At 40.8% G+C, this 22,882-nt stretch overlaps 1 protein-coding gene across 25 annotated transcripts in view; it reads right to left on the bottom strand.

Moving 5' to 3' along the window:
- Window positions 1-22,882, bottom strand: part of ank2b (ankyrin 2b, neuronal) — a 215,531-nt gene that overhangs the window by 77,477 nt on the left and 115,172 nt on the right. For all 25 annotated transcript variants that reach the window (XM_081599462.1, XM_081599464.1, XM_017310416.2 and 22 more), the window contains 6 exons: window positions 10,001-10,099; window positions 9,821-9,919; window positions 9,517-9,714; window positions 2,628-2,726; window positions 2,156-2,254; window positions 67-264 (listed from right to left, as the gene is read on the bottom strand). In XM_081599462.1, coding sequence (XP_081455588.1) covers window positions 67-264; window positions 2,156-2,254; window positions 2,628-2,726; window positions 9,517-9,714; window positions 9,821-9,919; window positions 10,001-10,099 — 792 coding nt within the window. The remainder of the gene's footprint in view (window positions 1-66; window positions 265-2,155; window positions 2,255-2,627; window positions 2,727-9,516; window positions 9,715-9,820; window positions 9,920-10,000; window positions 10,100-22,882) is intronic.

The following is a 22,882-nucleotide window of genomic DNA, read 5'->3' as shown; positions in this document are numbered from 1 at the left end:
CATACAGAAGTGACACAATACAAATGGCTAACTTTGCCTTATATCAGGTTTGGTGGTCAACATTACCTTGGTGGAAACATTGATCTGGGCTCTTTTGCTGATTAACAGAGCTGTCATGTGTGTGTGACCCTCCTGCGAGGCCAGATGGAGTGGTGTGACCCCCTGGTTGGTCAGGATGTTGGTCTCTGCGCCGTATTGCAGCAGCACTGTGGCAATGTCCATCTGGTTCTTCTTAGCCGCAATATGCAGAGGAGTGTAGCCATTCTGGTTCATGAGAGGCAGACGTTAGGCTGGATGTTTTCAACTGTTCTGACCCAAACAACAGCATTGGCCATGTGTCAAGCTTTAAATAAATTGTAGTATTAAAGCTATAAACCTTTAAGACATCAGGTCTATTAGGGTGCAATGTGTGGAAACGTATTTCATTAAAGACTCATGCCAGTTCTTTGGAAATAACTCTGCAAAGAATGATCAGCTCATTTTATGCTAATACAGGCATCTCATCAAGATGTGATGAATCTTGTAATTAGTCGATTTGTCTTGTGTCAAAGGAAAGCATAACAGTATAGGAGGTTTCAGATGATCCACAACCCAGAGGTTGGTATGTGAGGGCAAAGGCACACGCCAAAGGTACGGTGCCAACACCAAAGCATTTTGAGACAATCTCTGTGGGGTTGGATCTCGTCCAGGACAGGAACTGTGTGTGGATGAACTTGAAAAGATAGGCTCTTAGCACTGAAACAATTAATTTTTTGAAAAAACTTCATATTTGTTCTTGTATGTTGAACAAATATTGTTGAACTCAGTGCTATTTGTGTAAAGGTACTAGCTTGAATCTTTATTGCTGATTTCACAGGTTCAGCTATGTTACATTTATTTCACCACAGAATCATTTTCTCAGTGTAGCCTAAACTAACACAACAAGCACTAAAAGTTTGTTGACATTCACATTAACTGTTAGAACCCCAAAGATGTTGACTCTTTACATAAACCTAGTAGGGCTGCAACTAGTAGTGCTTGATGCGTTCATGTAAAAATATTATTTTCCATGTACTAAGGCTACCTTAAACTCAGACATAGAAACTTATACTTATTTTATTTTCATTGCAGAAAGAAACAGTGAAATTGATCAAATGTTGTCGACTGACCACTAAAGCACACAGAAAAAACACAGAAAAATCACAAGTGTGCCTAAAAATATATGAATAAATATACAAATGATAATATATTGGTAACTTACCCGCACAGTTCAAAAGTACACATTTTTGGTGTTGTCTCAATTTCCTTTAGGACTGGTTTAGTGTGTGTGTATGCGTGTTTGCCCTGTGTCTCTGTGTTGCCATGTGAAACACTGAATATCTATCCAGAGTGTAACCCATCAGCCTCCTATCCCTGTCACTATAGAAGCTGATAGAAATGCATCTGTTGAAGAAAACTGTACCATTTAAACCCTAAATGTTTTAGCACTCATCTGTCACCTGAAGTCTGTGCTCCAAAACTGACACAGCTACTGCAGACTTGTTCACATTTCATCGTACAATACTAAATTGTACTAAATATGTCAGTAATGTCCGACAGGCCAACACGTTTATGCAAACACTGCTGTATGGATAAATGGGTACAGAAATTGACTGACTTGATTAACTTTAATGCTTGATAAAAGCCATTAAAACTTTTATTGAATGGCTTAGTTTCAATAAAAGTTTTTTATTGAAAAACAAAACAAACAAACAAAAAACATGTGTAAACACTGCCTAAAATTTTTGACAAAATCTTAAAATTTGACCTCTTATATTTATTATTCCAGCCTGGTTGGAAAACAGAATCAAAGCAGATGATTTTAGTGCCAGTGAAAGAAGAGAAAGACTTTTGATGTGAACCAAGTGATTCTCCTCATCATGAACTATGTGCTATAGACCAGTGGTCCCCAACCCTGGCCCTCAGGGACCGCTGTCCTGCATGTTTTTGATGAGTCCGGACTCCAGCACAGCTGATTCATATGATTGCATAACCTCCTTTGCATTCCTGCAATTGCTATAGAAGTCAGTTAATCACTTTCATTTAACCCAGGTGTGCAGTAGCAGGGAAACACCCAAAACATGCAGGGCAGTGGGCCCTGAGGACCAGGGTTGGGACCACTGCTATAGACCCTCACCTTAGCCATTGCGTGGGGAGACGCTCCTTTGTCCAAAAGCAGGAGCGCCACCTTTTGGTTGTCATAATGTGCTGCAACATGGAGGGGAGTGAGGCCGTTCTGTTGGGGAGGAATGGTGAGTGCATGAGGATTAAGGAGCGGCTAGTGAAGCAGGGAAACCAAACACTCACTGTTAGACAGGTTGACCAGAGGACAACAGAATGAGTCAATATGAAGAAGAAAAAATAGCTCCTGTTGACCTTTCTGATTAATGCCTGTCTTGGTAAGGCATATCAAGGAATACCTGGCTTCAAGTACCACATAAGCTTACCAGTTCTCTGGCAGTAAACTCTCTGGCAGCCTTAATACAGAAAACCACCAATTTTACATTCACATGCAAGACACATGAATATACTGTACATATTTATCTATCTTGATAATCCAGTGTTTGCTAGGGGAATCCAAGCAGAATTGGTCTATTTTGGATGTTTACCTTTCCAGCAGAATCAGGAGGCGCACAGCGCTGCATCAGCAGTTTGACCACATCTAGGTTTCCATACTTGGCAGCCACATGCAGAGGAGTAAACCCTTTCTGTAGAGAAGGAAGCAGAGACAGTAAGACCAAGAGATGTTGAAAGATCTATACATAAAATCAGAAAAATACTGTAGAAATATATACTTTAAAGGCTTGGTGAATGTTTTTTAAAACTGTGTTTTGTTCGGCAGCATGCCACTCAGACATGTGCCAAAGACTGCCAAGGTGAAACCCAACAAATTTCATTTCACAAGTGGAGCATTACATCTTTCACTATGATACTTCACTTGATTTATTTAGGGGCATTGGTGGTGACAGTGGTAGGAGTTCACCCTCAATCAGCAGGTTGCTTGTTCAATCCCTGCTCCACCTGCCCTCTGTGTTTTGGGACTCAGCCACAGAGGGCAGGTGGAAGGACACTTGATAAGGCGCTATGCAAATGAAGCCTAGGCATAAATTCAAGCTGTGAAACTCTCTTCTGCCTACCAGCATCATCAATTACCACTCCTCAGCCAACCAGCACCAGATTGTTGCTCTGCCCCAGCCAATCACCACGCAAGAGCTCCTTCAAAAAGCCAAACCACACATCCACCTGCTTCAACCCACCTCCTCTCCATCTCCACCCTCATCCTCCCAGGCATCTTCCAGGCTCCCTCCTTTCCAGGCTCTGCTCCACCACTAGTGTCCGAGCCCAGGGGAAGACTACCCTGAGTTAAGTTTAAATGACTTGTCAAATACTAATTGTCCATCAATTTCTTCAAGGTAAATAACAAAAATGAAAAAGAGATTCTTGGTTGAACCTTGTGAGCAAGTCAAAAAGTAAAACGTGATTTATGATTGTGAATTTCTCTTAACAACACATATATAACATGTCAAAGGGTATGTTTAATCATCCTAGAAAGAAACCAAAAGTTATAGCTTAGAGGTACAACGGTCCATATTATCCAGGCAAATACTACTCGTCTACTTCTGTGTCTGCAGCTACGGAAGGTTTGGGATTTTCAAAATGCTGTTAATGATGCATTGATTTTCTCTTGTTTACCTTCTCTCTGACATGTTCAGAGATTATATCAGCATGTTAATAGAATAAGCTGAAAGATGAGATTCAGATAGCATGAATAGAGCAGGAAGCTACATAAAACTGCTATCATATAGCGTGACTATTCTGTTACATTAAAATTAGCTTTCAGCTGGTAAACTTGCAACGTGACTCAACTCTTGAGAATATTAATAAAAATATGTAACTAACATCTGACTTCAGTTTGATTGTACAGCCTGCAGAGGGAGCCCTGATGTATTTAGAATGAAGAAGTAAACAAGGTCAGTGTTGGAAGACGCCACATGATCAGTGTGTTTATGAGCAAGCAGACCTTTGTTAGGCCCTGGATTCTGTCACACGTACTGGTGACCAGAAACACTCTTCTTTCTGGTCACAACAAGTAATAAATAATAAAATAAAAATGCAAGAATTGTTAGGAGAAGTTTTGGAAATGACCATTTACACTTGTGTGATATGATGAAAACTACAGATTGGTTTCCATAGTGACAGCCACACCCTGCTCCCTCCCCTGAAATGAGCAGGAAGCGACAGACTGTAGTCCACAGAGGAGGATGCAGTCAGGATTATAACAGCAAGACATCTCCACTGTCATGTCAATGTCAAATATATTTATATATCACTTTTATAAACAGGTTTAAAACTGCGCCAAAGTGCTGTACCAAGACAGTAACACAATAGAATAAGTAGATGAAAAAAGAAAGAGAAAAAAAATCATGCAAAAAAAATAAGAGTAATAATAATAATAATTAAATTAAATAAATTTAAACATCACAACAGAAGAGTTACTATATCAGGCCTCAATTAAATGCCAGCAAATACAAATAGGTTTTAAGATGCAATTTAAAATGATCCAGGCTGTGGGCAGATCTAATCTGGAAAGAGCTTTTCCAGAGAACAGGAGCGGCAACACAGAAAGCCCAATCTCCTTTGCTCGTAAGTCGAGTCCGAGTAACTCTCAATATCAGCTGATTATTAGATCTTATGGTTCTGGACATTGGCTGCACAGTGGCGCAGTTGGTAGAGCTGTTGCTTTGCAGCAAGAAGGTTCTGGGTTCGATTCCCGGCCCCGGTCTTCCTGCATGGAGTCTCCATGTTCTCCCTGTGCATGGTGGGTTTTCTCCGGGTTCTCCGGTTTCCTCCCACAGTATAAAACATGACTGTCAGGTTAATTGGTCTGTCTAAATGGTCCCTAGGTGTGAGTGTGTGTGTGTACATGGTTGTTTGTCCTGTGTGTCTCTGTGTTGCCCTGTGACAGACTGATGACCTGTCCAGGGTGACCCCACCACTCGCCCGGAATATTAGCTGGAGATAGCTAATGAACCCATTAAGGGACAAGGGTGTTAAGAAAATGGATGGATGGTGGTTCTGGACACAGAGTGAAGTTTCATGGTGATGAACAAGTCGGGGTTCAATCACAATTCACATCTTCAACTTTTTGTGGTCCCATCAATCATTCATCAGAAGTGATGTAGATTTGGAGACGCAGTACGAATGCTATCTAAGGATCCTTCACACAGTACCTATAGAAAGCATTTACACCATTGGATATTTTAGTCATAAAAAGGGTATCTCTCCTTGGGCTGCCACCTTATCGTGGTGGAGGGGTTTGAGTGTCCCAATGATCCTAGAAGCTATGCTGTCTGGGGCTTTATGCCCCTGGTAGGGTCACCCAAGGCAGACAGGTTCTAGGTGAGGAACCAGACAAAGCGCAGCCCGAAGACCCCTATGATGAATACAAACTTTGGACTTCGTTTTCCCTCGCCCAGACGCGGGTCACCGGGGCCCCACTCTGGAGCCAGGCCTGGAGGTGGGGCACGATGGCGAGCGCCTGGTGGCCGGGCTTTTACCCACGGAGCCCGGCCGGGCTCAGCCCGAAGAGGAGACGTGGGTCCCCCTTCCGATGGGCTCACCACCTGTCCGAGGGGCCAAAGGGGTCGGGTGCATTGTGCTATGGGCGGCAGCCAAGGGAGGGGACCCTGGCGGTCTGATCCTCGGCTGCAGAAGCTGGCTCTTGGGACGTGGAACGTCACCTCTCTGGTGGGGAAGGAACCGGAGCTAGTGTGCGAGGCTGAGAGGTTCCGGCTAGAAATAGTCGGCCTCACCTCGACACATGGCTCTGGTTCTGGAACCAGTCTCCTTGAGAGGGGCTGGACGTACTTCCACTCTGGAGTTGCCCACGGTGAGAGGCGCCGGGCTGGAGTGGGCATACTTGTTGCCCCCCATTTGGGCGCCTGTACGTTGGGGTTCACCCCGGTGAACGAGAGGGTAGCCTCCCTCCGCCTACGGGTGGGGGGACGGGTTCTGACTGTTGTTTGTGCTTACGGGCCAAACAGCAGTTCAGATTACCCACCCTTCTTTGAGTCCTTAGAGGGGGTACTGGAGAGTGCCCCTCCTGGGGACTCCCTTTTTATGACTTTTACAAATCAATCATGATCAACAAAATCTGATCATGATTGAAGTTTTTAACAAAAAAAAACCCAAACCTACCCTAACCCTTTAATGTCAATGTGAAAACTGATATTGAATAAAAATATGTAAAATACAATAAGTGATCTTGTGATAGGGTGTCCAGTCACCCATTGATGGCTGCAGATAGGGAGCAGCACACTCACGACCCCACTGCAAGCGAGCGATGGATAGACAGATGAATGGACGGACAATAAGTGATTGAATAAATATTCATCCCATTTAAAGTTACTGACCTAACTCAACGGAAGTTCAGCCAACTGGTGTTGGCAGTCTGACAAAGAGTGGAATGGAGAAGGCCTGAGAGACAGCTTTGTCAGGAAGGTCCATTCACTGGCTAATTAGTAATACTGGCTACCATTAGAGCATAAAGACAAAAGAGCACTCCAAGTACAGCAGAGAACAAGTCACTGATATAAAAATATCTCTCAAGCACTGAACAAATGAACATCCCATGGAGTTCAGTTAAATCCATCACCAAGATACAGAAGGTATATGACATATGTGTAATTTTGTCTCTTAGTCCTCACAAACTAAGAGATCGTGCAAGAAGGACAGAAAGAGGGGATCCGAACACCTTTGACTACATCAAAGGAGTTAAAAGCTTCAGAAGCCGAGATGGGAGACATGTGGGAGACTCCACTATCAAATGGAAGAAAGATCTTTGGTCTGACTCATGTAAAATCACTCAGAAAAAGAACAGGCATCTAATGGCATGCTGCATTTTTAGTTTTCATTGGAAAACTAAAACAAAAACAACCATAGTCACACCTCCTGTGTCTGGCTTGGTCTTTGTGAAACGGATAAAGCCAGAGCGAACTGATGGCACTATGCCAAGCCTTTCTTTATCTCTTATCCTGTAGTTCATAGTCCTAGCGCCCCCTCTCTGTGTGGCTGGTTATATGCTGCTGGCCCCTGTACTAAGTGCCAGTCTGTGACAGCTGCACGAGAGGTGAGTTACATTTTTCCGCACACAGCATAGAAAAGCGTTAACAATACATAAGACATTATCTTTATTAACTTAGAGAGTAATGAATACTTACTAGATGCCTGGCACCAGCTTTTGTACTTCCAGTGTTTTCAGTACTGTAAAACACTCTATGTGCTAAAGTTAAATGCTAATATAACAGTATTGTAGTGTGCTGAGTGAAGCTGAGCTGATTGCACTGATTCATATCTGATATGTTCTCATTCAGGAAATAAAATGCCCCATCACCTAGAAACTCCTCATCTTCATTAAGAACTACACAACGCAGTCGAGGGGTTACTTGGGCCAACCCGGTTCAGTGGAGTGAAGCAGAACCTGGTTACACTAAACTAAGATACAATAAACTAAGCTAAACTTATATAAGAGAAGAAAAGCTAAGCTAAATTAAGCTACACTAAACTGAGATAAGTTTTATTGTCCAAAGGAAATTTGTACTGGGTACAGACACTGGCAACTGCATAGTCTAAAATCCATACGCATGTTAGGGTCACATTTAACCTAATATGCTTAACACTTTGCACTGGATACATTCTAAAACATAAAATAATAGTACATAACAGAAACATAATAATACAGTTTAAAATCTTTAAGATCTTCACCTACGGTCACATTTTAGTGTTTGTTGCTATTAAAGGTTTTGATAAAGTGGAACAAATTTGTTCTTGTAGTGGTTCAGACTAAACAGGTCCAGTCAAAGCCAAAGACCTCAGCCTGAATAAAATGCTGTGGTGCGGATGCTAAGAGAGCTAGAGGTGTGTTGGCCCACAGAACACTGGGCCTGTGATGTAAGATCTAACAGGAGTAAGTTTTATTTATTTTGAACATGATAGTATAAAATCATGCACAAGAACAAAGAATGTAAAAGACACATATTTTTGTACCACAGTCATCTTAACATGCTCAAAAAGGAGTAGGAAGAAGTAAGAAACTTGTGACCTCCTACCCCATAAACTCATACAATATTTTCAAATGGACCCTCACTAATAAATCAAATCAAAAATAAAAATAAACAGGTTAATTAATTTTCCATTTTATCTGGGTTTACATATGTCCAAGTATATACATGCATACATCCATACCTACACATGTACATGTACACATTAATGCTCACCCATATTTCTATATCGTTAAAATGACCTCCTTATATTTCCTTTTAAATAGTATTAAATTTTGACTTTGTTTCCACTCATTTAACTTGCTCCATAACTTTACCCCGTGAATTGAAATACAAAAGCTCTTTCTTGTTGTTCGTAAACTATGAATCCTTAAGTCGGAGTAACCCTTTAAGTTATATCCCCTTTCTCTCTCAAAAACATGCTCTGTTTGAGCTCAGGTAGCAGTTTATTAGATGCCTTACACATAATTTGAGCGATTTTAAATTCCACCAGATCTTCAAATTTAAGAATTCTAGATTTTAAGGATAATGGGTTTGTGTGCTCATAATAACCAACATTATGGATGATTCTAATGGCTCGTTTCTGCAGAATGCTTAGTGGATGTAAAGAGCTTTACTAATTTAACATATACTCTTTCTAGAGTTACACCCTCTAGCTGGATTTGAGTTTGTGCTTTTTTGTAACAGTTTCCAAAAACCATGATTTTAGTCTTGTCCAAATTTAGTGATAATTTATTATCGTCAAACCATTTCTTTAATTTACTGATTTCTGAAGCGACTATGGAGAGAGCTTTCACCAGAGACTAGAATATTTGTGTCGTCAGCAAATAACACAAATTTTAATACATTGGACACTTTGCTTGTGTCGTTTATATACAAATTAAACAAAACTGGTCCCAGTTCTGACCCTTGAGGTTCCCCACATACAACCTCCAGAATCAGATTCAATCTCTCCCATCTTCACGAATTGTTTTTTGCTCTTTAACTCCTCATCCAGTTCAAAACTACTCCCCGAATTCCATAGAGTTCTAATTTTTTAATTACGATATCATGATTTGTGACAAAAGCTTTCTTTAGATCCATGAATACCCCTACAGCTAATGTCTTACAGTTGCATTAGTAATTTCTTCTAAGGCAGCTCACACAGTAAAACTGCATTTAAAATTCAAATTAAGATAATGCCATGTGTTGTGTATCTAAGGTTGTTTTGTAAGACCTTTTCATGAACTTTATTTAAAGTTAGCTTGTTGCATTTTAAATAGATTGTTGTTTTTTCCCATAATAACAGCTAATGTGTTTTGGATCAAATCCGTTAGCAACATGCATGTCCTAAGTGACAGAGTAGATTCATTTCATTTGGTAAGTCTGGACATCCACACTGATTTCTTGACCACCTCATCAAATTAGACGAAGATTAAATGGCTGCCCCACCACCCACCTTCGTAGCCAATGAATGGGAAGCCCCAGCCTCCAGCAGCACCGAGGCGGTCTCCACCTGCCCCTCCCTGGCAGAGATGTGGAGCGGGGTGTAGCCATTGGTTGTGGCAGCATCAGGATGGGCCATGTGCTGTAGCAACAGCTGCACGATCTCTGTTTTCCCAAGACGGGACGCAATGTGAAGAGGAGTCTGGTCCTCCTGGGCAGGATGAGGGGGGGAGCATGACAGTTTTTAATCAAACAGCAGACCTGATATTAATGACAGATATTGATAAGTGCAAGACATGTGACTAAAGGAATCTCACCCGCGCCCGAGCATCCACCATGGCTCCGTTTCTCAGCAGACATCTGACCACCTCCACCTGGCCAGCCCTGGCTGCCATGTGTAACGCTGTTTCTCCACGCTGTGTACAGCAGGTAACACACCGTGTCAGATGTAACTGAAACACTGTGTCAGCTCCCTCCTGCCCTTCCCCATTACTCACTATATTGCTGACATCGGCTGAGGCTCCGTTCTGCAGCAGGAGCAGGACGATGTTCAGGTGACCCATAAAAGCTGCTACGTGGATGGGAGTCAGGCCAGACTAAACAGGCAGCAGAATGCAGACACATGGTGTGAATAAAAGATCAGTGCTCTACAGTGTTGCAAAACACTAGTTAAGAGGCAAAACAATGATGAACTCAGATCACTTTTTATTCCAACTTTCTTTATTGAATTTAACAGCTTGACATGCATCAATCATTAGGACAATAAAAACACAGTATAGATAACAGAGAAAAAGCAGTGCAAGCTGATTTATCCCAGAACCCAACCCACCCTGAACACAGTTTCGAAGAGGAAGAAGAAGAAAAGATGGCGAATGTAACCGTTATAGTGTAACGCACGGATCGATGAACGTGTTTGTATGTTCAGAAAAAAGGAAGTAAAGAAAATTTACAACCACCGCATGTCTCCACACCACTTTTGGTCGAGCGTGCAACAATAGTAACGTTAATTGTAAATTAAACAAATATATAAATGACAAATAAAGAATAGAAAAAATATAATAAGAAGAATATATATTGGTTAAAAAAAAAGAACTAGATATCGGTGAGAAGATCTACAGATAATTTAATTTACTTCTGTATCAGGGAGCAAAGTCATGGTACCCACTAAAGATAGGAAAAGTCTCCAAGTCTCCATAAATTTGCTGGTGGAACCCTCAAGTGAAAATCTGTGTTTTTCCAGCTTCAGGTTGTAAAGAACTTCTCTAGTCCATTGGTTGAGAGACAGGGGGACGCTTAGTTTCCACTTGAGTAGAATAAGTCTTTGGGATAAAAGGATGGTGAAAGCCAGGGCCCGTTTCAAAGAACCCCAAAAGCCCAGGTCTGGAGGGTAGCCAAATATCGCCGACAATGGATTGGGCAGAATTGTCTGATTATATGCTTGACTAAGTATTTTAAAAATGTTACCCCAAAACCCGCTTAGTTTTGGGCAGGCCCAAAACATGTGGGTATGGCGACTGTCCACACCTATTGCAAACATCACTGACTGATGAGTAAATTCTTGCTAGTTTTGTGTTTGTGTAATGTACTTTAAAGAATATTTTGCACTGGATTAAGGCATGCCGGGCAAAAATTGAGGATTTATGAATTAAATTCTTGGCGGCCTTTCACTGCTCCCCATCTACCTCAGTACCCTGCTCCCCCTCCCATGCTATTTTAACAAGAGCTGCAAATCTTGAGGTGTTATTATTATTAATGGAATTATATAAAAATGAAATACAATTTTTCCGTTGTGGGTCTACTTGCAGAAGAGTATCCAAAAGTGTTTCAGGGGGTCGATTAAGTGCGGAAACACCTTTTTAACATAATCCCTGGCCTGAAAGAACTGAGAGAAATGAGATTTGGGCTATTGGAATTTACATGAAAGTTCAGCAAAGGATGAAAAGGTATTGTTGCAATAAAGGTCCTTTACAGTCTTGTTCCCTCTTTCATGCCACAAGTTAAAAACTAAGTCAGTGACTGAAGGCATACAGTTACAATTTTTGGTTAAAGGAATTTGTATCGAGGGTCCATGCAGGCCAAACTGTTTCCTGAATTGGCTCCAGATAGTTAATGTAGCCCTGACTATGGGATTGTCCTCTACCAGGGAGAGGGGCAGGGAAAGCTGAGGCCTCTCTAGTCCTCTCTGCTTTGTTTGAGAACAAAGCAGAGAGGACAACGAATAATGGCTAGACGCCCTTTCAATCTGCACCCAGGCCGGTGAAACATCAGCATCACACCTCCAATACAACAATTTCTGTACATTAGCTGCAGAGTAGTATTGCCTGAAGTTGGGAAGAGCAAGTCCGTCCTCAAGTTGGGGACTGTAGCACTGATTTACGAAGTCTGGCAGTTTTTTTAAGCCATAAGAATTGAGATATCTTCCTGTCCAATTTGTCAAAAAAAAAATTTGTAATTAGTATAGGAACATGCTGGAAAAGGTATAAAAATTTGGGGAAAATAATTTTAAAAAGATTCACCCGTCCCACCAAAGATAATGGTAATAGGGACCACCGGTCAAAATCTTTCTCCATGCTCTCTAATAACGGTAAAAATTTCTTATTCATCATGTTAGACCAGTGTTTCTCAATTCCGGTCCTCAGGCCCCCTTGCCCTGCATGTTTAAGATGTTTTCCTTTTGCCACGCACCTGGATTGAATATCTGGGTGATTAACAGGCTTCTGCAGTACTTGATAGTCATGCAATCATTTGAATCAGCTGCTCTGGTATAGAGGCACATCTACAACATGCAGAGCAGGGGGGCCTGAGGACTGGAATTGAGAAGCACTGTGTTAGACATAGAACAGATGAATATTCCTAAATAACGAAACCCTGCTTCTGCCCATTTAAAAGATGAGACTGAATGTGGAAGGTTCCTTGCCAGAGAGTTCAAGGGAAATAATTGGCTCTTCTGGTAGTTAAGCTTGTAACCTGAAAGCTTGGTATATTGTTCTGGAATGTTAAAGAGAACTGGGAGAGATGTATGAGGATCAGAAATGTATAAGAGCTAGCCATCCGCGTATAGGGACACCTTATGAGTTGCACCAGATCTTAGAATACCCTTAAAACCTTCTTTGGCACGCAACCAGATGGCTAGAGACTCTATTGCGATAGCAAATAGCAGGGGGGACAGAGGGCATCCCTGCCTAGTGCCCCTTCCAAGAGGAAAGGATGAAGACACCATACCATTTGCTTTAATTGAGGCTACAGGTGATGAATACAGCAGCTTAACCCAAGAGATAAAATTGTTATCAAAGCCAAATCTTTCCATTACTTCATATTAAAAAAAACCATTCGACCCGGTCAAATGCCTTCTCGGCGTCGAGAGATACAATTATTTCAGGTGATGGAGTACCTGGCGTATGGATAATATTGAGAAGACGTCTGGTGTTATGGAATGACTGTCGCCCAGTCATAAAGCCTGTCTGATTTAATGAAATAATGACGGGAAGAACTCGCTGGAGTCGGGTTGCAAGAATTTTAGATACAATTTTCAGATCTACGTTTAGGAGGGAAATAGGTCTATAGCTAGTACACAATCAGGGGTCTTTATTGTTTGTAAGAATCAGAGATATTGTAGCCTCTGATAAGGTGCTAGGCAGGCGCCTGTTTGAGAAGGCCTCATTATACACCTGTGTCAAGACTGGCGCCAGAAGATCCTCATTAGCCTTATAATATTCCGAAGAGAAACCGTCAGGGCCAGGGGATTTGCCCGAATTTAAGGACTTGATAGATTCTTGCACCTCCAATAGGCCCACCTAAACTTCTCATCAATTCATCGTCTATCAGTGGAAAGCTGATATCATTACGTACGTCATGTCACAAGGGTGGAGTTAGGGAGGTATACAATTCTGAATAGAATGACACAAATCTATCATTTATCTTTCTGGGATCAGAAAGAATCTCCCCAGTAGCTGATCTGATGAATGGGATTAATTTGGAGGTTCCCTAAGCTCGCGCTTGGAAAGCTAAAAGCTTCCCGCTATGTCGCCAGATTCAAAAAAGCACTGCCTTATCTTGGTTAGTTGAAGTAGAGTAGTCGTCGACATAGTTAAATTGAAATCAGTTTGGAGTTTAACACGCTCATTATAAAGGCCATGGTCCGGGTTGGATGCATATTTTGACTCCACTTCTTTAATCTGGTTCAGCAAGTCATTAGTGTGACGTAACCTCTTCCTTGTCAAATTAGAAATAAAGCTGATGAGCTGGCCTCTTATATACGCTTTTGAGGCTTCCCAGAGGTGAATCATTAAGAACAAAGTAAAGTGAAAGCTGATTTTTTAAAAATCTGTTTATAGTCCTCCTTGGTAAGCAGTATAGAATTAAATCTCCAAAATTTAAAACAGTGGGCTTCACAGACCAAAGCTAAAACTAAGGAGGCTGGTGCATGATCGGATATCGCTATAGTGTGATAATCACAGGCTTTTATTTTAGAAAGCAGTCTGATATCCATATGGAAAAAAATCTATGCGTGCATAGGTACAATGGGCATGGGAAAAGAAGGAAAACTGCTTAAGTGCCGGGTTCCCATGTCTCCACGGATCCACCAGTCCCAACTGAATTTTAAAATCATTTAGCAGCATAAGATAATGAGATAGTTTTTTTTTGAGGATCTGTCTAAGCGAGTATCCTGGATCATATTAAAGTTTCCCCCTAAAATTAAATAATAGTTTTCAATATCAGGCATAGATGAAGAGTCTGGACACAAAGGTATCGTCATCCCAATTTAGGCCGTAGACACAAGCTGGTATCACCAGAGATTTACAATTTACCAAACATAGTTATGAAACGACCCTTCGTGTCTGCTATTATTTTGTGCTGTTCAAACATAATATTATTACGAATAATTATGGCTGTTCCTCGAGCCTTAGCATTAAATCTAGGATGAAATACATGGCTAATCCAACTTCTTTTACGTTGCATTATCTCTTTATTACCAGTGGTGGGAAGTAACGAAGTACAAGTACTTCGTTACTGTACTTAAGTACAGTTTTCGTGTATCTGTACTTTACTTAAGTAGATTTAATAATGGGTACTTTCTACTTTACTCCACTACATTTTACAGTAAGTATCTGTACTTTCTACTTCACTACATTTCTACAAAAGTGTCGCGTTACTCGTTACATCCAAGTCTCGTTGCTCTTTTCTTCCGTTAAAATGTGAAGTTCAGGGATTTAAGATGGCGCCGTAAAATCAGAGCAATAACGTGACTTAGTGTCTGTTGTCACCCATCGGCTCCACCTTTACTCGCACGCGGAGCTCCAGACATGCGCAGTGGTTTCCTCTGAGCGGGAGAAGATGTCTGTCTATAATATAATAGCGCTGCATAAATTGATATGGCGACATGTAAAATCAGCAGCGCTTCGCTTTCACAGACGGGGGGGACTTCGTCCAACTTTTAGTGTCACTTGGAAGGAAAGCTTAAAGAAAGGTAAGATCTGTGCTAGCAAAGCTAGCTGTACTGAGACACATGTTGCATCTGATGAAAAAAAGTTGTCACTCATGCGCTGAATTATTGTGTGGAGGTTTTGACTGAGGTGTCGCATATATGGGACAACGCTGGTACCAAAGTCTGCAATATAGTGATATAACATTCAGGAACGATCCGATTCTTCTGGACGGATCTTTACTAAGTCCTAAGGACTGAAGCCTCACTGAGAGCCGTTCTTTGTTCTTGTGTACACTGCAGTCTATATATATATATATATAGACATTCATTTAATTGCTGAATAAGTAAAAGTTGAACGTATGAACACAGAGCATGCTCATTGCTCATTGATTGATTTCGTCTCCTGTCATGGTGGCAAACATCGCAGTGGGAGGATGAAAACAGTCATGATGCTCCTTCTGCTTAGTTACTTGTTGTGCCGTTGGACAGTGTTCATAGTTGAACGTTATTTACCGTTAATTGCGATGTTTCAGTTGTGGTTTCTGACATATGCAATATGGGCAACCGCCCAGGGCGTTATTTTTCTAGGAATAGCAGGAGACCTCTGCGGATTGTAGCACAGCGATGAAAGCAAAACAGAATGAAGTGAGTTTTAATTGATACTGGTTAAATATATTTCAGCTCTAAGTATTCAATATCTAGGTGTTTTTATGGGAATGTGGATCTTTCAGATCAATCTGAGAACCAATTTTGATAAACTTAATGTTATTGTGTCATTTAGCGCGGGGCGCTGGTCTTGGGTTCGGTGGTCTTGACTACAACTCTGCTACCTGGCTCCTTGGTTGCATGTCCTCCACCCCGCCCGCACCTTCTTTACATCCCCTTTCAGTTAGATTTCTTTCTAAATAAATGAATAAAAAAACACGGGAAAAGACACAAACTCACATACACATTTCCACTAAAACACTCACATCTAGATTCAGACCCCCTTTAAAGCAAAAACAAAAGCATCTCCTATCCCCTGCGAGCCTTCCTTCATTATAGACTAACATTTTCTTCCTCCCAAAATCAGAATGGTCACTTGTCGGAAGGCAACCAGATCAAACCAGTCAACTACAAATTCAACCAATGTAACTGTAGAAGAACTTCTGAAAATCTCCATAACTGAGTTAAATCAACCTAGTAGCATAATACACATCAAGACAGATTTGCTGGCTCTGAATGAGTAGTTCATTGGTCATCACAGCATCCAGTCACTGTAGAAGTAATCAAGTTCAGGGCTATTTTTAATTGTACAAGTTAATCAGAAGAAAAATAAAGTAAAGCAAATCTAGAGACAACTTTGCATTAAACAAACTATGAAGAACCGTCTGAGTTCTGCAAGTGGAAAGATTAACACCACTAGTAGACCGCTTAGATCCAACTAATAATTATTCCCCTGGCGGGCTTGAGCTGGATGGACGAAGAGGGTCAATGTAGCGCTTGGTGTCATCAGATGAAGCCAGAAACTTCGACTCCCATTCTCGGTCATGATGAACAGTCTGGCTGGGTAGCGAAATGCAAGCTTGAGTCCCCGATCATACAGTTCTTTCATGATCCCGCGGTAAGATGAGCGCTGCTGTAAAACCTCCGGGCAGTAATCTCCAAAAATATGAAATGGGGTACCCTTATACTTCAACTTGCCTCGCAACTCTCTGGCTTTGCGTGAAACGAGCTCCCTGTTTTGATAGTTGTGGAAATACACAATTACGGCTCTGGGTTTCTCACCCGGGCCCGGTTTTGCCATTAGCATCCGGTGTGCTCGATCCAGCTCCCGAGCCCTTTTCAACGTATCTTCCCCGAAGACCTCCAGAAGTAGTTGAGAGAAAAATGCTGTAGGATGCGAACCTTCTATGCCCTCAGGAAGTCACACCAACCTAGCGTTGTTGCGGCGGCTCCTACTTTCCAAATCCATTAGCTTAGCTTTCAGCTTGTTGTTCTCTCCGGTCACCGGAGCTAACTCAACTTACATTGCCTGTATGTCGTCGCTCATGGTAGTGGCCACAGTTTCCAGTGATGAAATACGCTGGTGGTGGGTAGAAATGATAGATTCAAAGCGCTCCAGTTTTGTTTCGAGTTTAGTGAACGCTGCATTGAACTCCGCTGAGAGAGATTTCTTGTGGTCAGCTAACGTAGCCGTTAGCACAGCCATGATGTTCCCCCTCGTCTTTTTTGGCTCTGCTGGTCATAACTGGTCGCGGTTCTACCACACTACAGTCACTGTTGAATGGGATATATGCCACGGACTTCCGTTTTAGCACTTCCGCATTATGCCACATAGAATGTTTCCGGTGCACAGGCAACAGTATGTTAACAGGCAACAGTATGTTAACAGTGGCTCCTCAGTCCTGCAGAACTATTAATGATGCCTATAGAATTATTCAGACGTCCTGAAACGCTCCAACAACAACAAAGGATTTAAGCTGGATGTGTCAAAACACATCCAGCTGCACAGTGGCGCAGTTGGTAGAGCTGTTGCCTTGCAGCAAGAAGGTTCTGGGTTCGATTCCCGGCCCCGGTCTTTCTGCATGGAGTTTGCATGTTCTCCCTGTGCATGGTGGGTTTTCTCCGGGTTCTCCGGTTTCCTCCCACAGTCCAAAAACATGACTGTCAGGTTAATTGGTCTGTCTAAATTCCCCCTAGGTGTGAGTGTGTGTGTGCATGGTTGTTTGTCCTGTGTGTCTCTGTGCTGCCCTGTGACAGACTGGCGACCTGCCCAGGGTGTACCCTGCCTCTCGCCCGGAACGTTAGCTGGAGATGGGCAACAGCAACCCTCCTGACCCCACTGAGGGACAAGGGTGCAAGAAAATGGATGGATGTGTCAAAACTTCACAATAACTTCGAAGGTGAGTTAATAAATCGTTTGTATTCATCATAATGCCTCATATGTCTGACGTAGCTAACAGGGACAAGCTTACAAAGGTGCTCTGTAAACGTTAAGTGTTTTGATTATCTGTGCAGTGTGCAATCTACATATAGATAGATAAAAATATAGATATAAACATATATAGATCTGTCCATATTGTGCCCAAGCTATCAGTCGAAGCTGAAGTTAGCTTCCGAATGTAGCATCTAATTCGGAAAATAGCTAAAGGGCGATTACACTTAATTTTTCACTATCTTGAGCTTTTTTAATGTGTTGTACTTTAAAAACTACAACACCTAGACATTTCAAACCTAACTAGATTATTCTGTACTAACAGCAGAATAAATAAAACATTTGTGAAACCTTATAATTGATTTGGGAAATTTGTAAAATGTCAATAGATTCCAGAACGCATTAGATCAGAATTATTAATTTGTGATTATTATTTTAACTTTCTGTTTTCATTTTTTTTTTTTTTTATCTTTATAATAGTTGGAGTTGGACAGGAGTTCAGTTTGATGGCTTCCTGGAGGGAGAGATTGGCTGAGCTAATGATGCCAACAACTTTTCTCCTGCTATTAATTTTTTTGCTTTTCTTTATATAAAGTATTTCTATCAGTTGCTCTTTTTCCATTTTGTATACAGTATTTGCTTTATTTTTTATTTTTACCCTAATGCTTACCTGGTCAGGTGAGGTGGAAATGTACATCCTCTTGATTACTGACAAATGTCAGAACCACATGGACTGAGCTGGTTACAGCAGATCAATCTGAATCTTAATTTCTCATTAAAACGACTTATTGTAATTTTAAGACATTGTTATAAAATTTCATCTTTATTCTGCTGTAATGATGACTACATTCTTGCAATTAAAAGTTCTTATATCCTGACCTTAATGCTCCCTTATACAACTCACAGAGCAGATGATTGAAATAAAAGCATTTTTTAAAAGTATTTTCTGTGATTTTATAATAGAAATTGAGGACGAGAGAAACCGATTAAAATCAAATCTGATATGAAAAGAAATCTTGTATCATCCAGCCTTATTCAGCATATTAAATTATATGACTAACAACATATTACTTAATATTCACAGTTCTTTGCTGGTATAACCTAAATGTGTTGCATTTTAACATCTAACTTGAATTCTTGATCTACATGCTTGATATAATGTAAACACAGAGAAATGGGGAAAAAAGGTTTGTGAAATGTAGAGTATTCAGTTTTATTGTAGGAACAAACAGGATAGCAAAATGAACAGTGAATATATAATATACTTCCTAGCAGCTAATCAGACATCAGACTTGTTTTGCCTTTACTGGTGATGAAAACTCGTCACTCTGGAGGAGAGGAAGTCCGGCTCAGCCCCGTCCAGGATGACTGCAGGGTCAGGGTAGCCAACAAAGTCTGCAGGTAGAGTTTTGCATATCTGGTGCTCTGGGTTCTAGATCATAGTTTAACTAAGTACTGTAAATAAAAAGTTAGTCCACGTTGTGATGATCCGGCAGACCGTGGACTGATGGACGCCGTACCGGTCAGCTGGTCCAGGTGCTTGGATCCAGTGGAAAGGTAATCAGCACAGCGATCATGGCTCAGAAACATCACGAGGTGTTACGATGCAAACCTGAAAAATTAAAACTAATAAGTGTCCACATTTAGCTGCACAACGTAATCAAAACTAATAAATCCTCAGCTCTTTTTGAGAGTTTTGCTTGAAAATAAATGGACAATATCTCAGGAAATTAAATGTTTTAGTGAAATAGTTCTGGTATCACAAAGAAACTGAAAAAAATGTTTCAGAGGTGCAACAACACTGACGTTACTGAGCAAGAGTGAATTAAAATACTACTTAGAAAATGCATGTTAAAATCTGAATACTCTTTTGAAAGTGTGCAGCTGAAATTAATTTAAACTACTAGCAGGCAAAGCACCGTGTTCACCTAATACCTGCACCAACAATAATACAAAAAATAATTCATATAAGAGGCATTAGTTTATAAAAGTCGAGGCAAACCTAAATTTACCATTTTAAAAACAATGTAGTGGGAGGATGTAACTTCATAACCTCATTTTCTAAGCAGAATCTCAGAGAGAGAAAAAATAAATTACGTTGTGTAAAGCAAAAACAGATTATAGCAGTCAAGTGGAAAAATTCACTCTAACGTGGATTATAATTATGAAACAACAAAGGTAGATGTTATATTTTTGGGATTCGGGAAAGACGTGATTTGTACCATTTGTTCTGTGGGTTTTTATGTGGGTCGGTGCCACTTAAACGGCTGTAAATCGAAAGTTTTGGACCTTAATCTGACTGACTAGTTCGGGCTGAAGCGTTGCTGCTCTCGGTTGTTCTTAAATTACCTGCTCGGTGTCGCTTCGACTGCATGTTAAATGTATTTTATATAATTGTCACATAAAAAAAGCTAAGGAGTTGCCTAAAAATAATTTCATACTCCGTATAACACAAACGCATCAACACACGTATTGACTCACCTTGTGCCGAATCGCTGCCTCTGTTCTCAGCCTGTTCCCGTTGCAGTGGATTTCCTCCGGCATTATTTTCCTCCAACAAATTATTCCAGTGAACGAACCACGTACAGATTCCTTTTAACCTCCGTCTTCCCATTTCTGACGCTGGATCTTCAATATCCTCAAGCTTTGAAATAGCAGGCAGCTACAAACCGGGTGTTAGCTGTAGTGGCTAAGTTTTGGCTACAGTCCCCTGTCGCCTTGATATCAGCAGGAAAATGAAAAAAACTAAGCACTGGATGGTACCGGCTAATTACTGGACACAACGACACACCACAAAACTGGATTGTTGTACCAGTAGCTCGCAGATATTTTAAGTTTTGCATCTTTTTCATGGTACAGATCTTGCAGCTTTGGGTGAAAACAATAGGAGCAAGCAGGACCAGGAACCAATCTATGTGGCATAAATTCAAACGGAAATACGTCACCACCTCTCGTGGCATATACCCCATTAACAAACACGAAACGGAATTTCAGAAAAAGCTTCTACTCTAGCGGTTCTCAATGTGGGCGGTACCGCCCCCCAGGGGGCGTTCAGAGGAAGGCAGGGGGCGCTGGCAGACATTTTTACAAAAGGGGGGCGCTGGGATGCCTTTGGGGGGCGTTTGGTCGAAGGTAAACTTTACACCTTAAATGCACAACAATACCAGTTTAGACTTTGAGCAACTTGGTAAAACTGTATTGTGTAACATTAAATCATGCTTGGCTGCAACTGTATCGATGGCAGCTCTTCTTCTATTCAGTGTTTGTTAGCTTCTGTTAGCTTCATGGCGCAGCTCCGTTCTCCTGCTACTGGTAGCTAAAATCACGATACCCTGACTTTGTATCCCTCTGAAAAATGAACCCATTTAAATAAAGAAATCCCTCCATGGCTGATACCACGATAGAGAGCGTTCATTTTATAGCGTTAACACGGAGCTGTAAGTGGTCCGGTATGAAACGGGGTGATAGAACAACACAGCACTTTTAAATTTCAATAATCAGAATGCAGAAATTGTTTCCGTTGTTTTAAAAGGTTTATGTCAGTCTGCCTTTTCCCCATCGATACGCTTCCCCACCGCCCTGCACCTTAGGGGGTTAAAATAATAAAAAAAATTTAAAAAGACGCGCACATTGTCAAAACTCTGAAACATGAGAAGCTGGACATAAAACGGAGCGACGAACTAGATGTGAATTATGGCATAAAAACAGAGAATCCGACGCTGAACAGTGAAAAATCAACACATGATGTGAAACACACGCCGTAATGCCAGTTAAAAGTTTAAACTGGCATTACTGATGGTGAGCGTCAATAAACGATCAAATAAATCTAGCAATAGGACAGAAACTATAGTGGACATAACAAGAGAGGATAATACTAATCAAATGAAACTAAATGGAAATGAATGAAGAACAAAATGCAAGAATAATACAGTGGAATAAACTGGTATGGCAAGACCTTTCGAGCAATAATTAATAAAGAGGAATAAATGGCAAGAATAAACAGACACTATTTCCAGATAAAAGGTAAAATAATATTGTTGAAGTGTCATGGGTTTGTTGAGACCACATCTAGTACTGAGAATAAATATATCTTACAGACCATAACAGTAAAGAACTGATCACTTATTTATGTTTTAATTAGATTTGATATATTTATTTCTTCAATATTATTTTTCATGTCAGTGTTAATGTCATGAGGCTGATGACTCCATGACACTTTCAATTTGACTCATTAGGATTTGATTAAGAACCAGATTTGTTCTTTGTCATTTCTGTCCAGTAAAACTATTAATCTATAATCAATAGACAGATCTATATAAAGATATAATCCATGTTTCTGTCTCATATTTGTATGGCATTAAAAGGATCTGGAACTTTAGTTTTTCCACTGAAAGCTCTGGTTTATACAATAAATGCCATGTGGGTGAAGTTTTATGGATGATGCTCTGATGTCCCATTCTCCTGAAGGCAGCACAGAGCTGCACCACCAGAAACTGACAAACACTGAAGAGAAGAAGAGTTATGATTAATGTAGTTACAGTTCTATCCATGTTTTAATGCTCAGTCGTTTTGCAAATAGTTCAAAGTTTAAACTGGCATGTTGTTCATCTTTTATCTGGTCATTTTGTGGAACAACTAGAAAATGGCAAAGAATAAGAATATTTTTCCACTGATTGGCTGCTGTTAGGCCTACAGATTTTAACTTGAATGTTTGTTGCATTTTTCATAGACGCTTGTGAAAATAATTTCTATTCCCATGACTTTTTGTTCTCTGGAAAATTATTTTTGATGATAAATACAGAAACAAGCGTAAAAATCAAAACATCTACAATAGTGATAGTAATATTAATGATAAAATAATGGTCAGTGCAAAGTAGCCTGCAAATTCTTTGGTGGGGGCGGTGAGGGACCTGGACCCTGGGCTCTCCTTGGGCTATCACCTTATCGTGGTGGAGGGGTTTGAGTGTCCCAATGATCCTAGAAGCTATGCTGTCTGGGGCTTTATGCCCCTGGTAGGGTCACCCAAGGCAGACAGGT

This window comes from Poecilia reticulata, chromosome 18 (genome assembly GCF_904066995.2).
Source record: "Poecilia reticulata chromosome 18, P_reticulata-male-v2, whole genome shotgun sequence".
NCBI classification, from domain to species: domain Eukaryota; kingdom Metazoa; phylum Chordata; class Actinopteri; order Cyprinodontiformes; family Poeciliidae; genus Poecilia; species Poecilia reticulata.
This window is presented reverse-complemented; position numbering and strand designations above follow the sequence as displayed.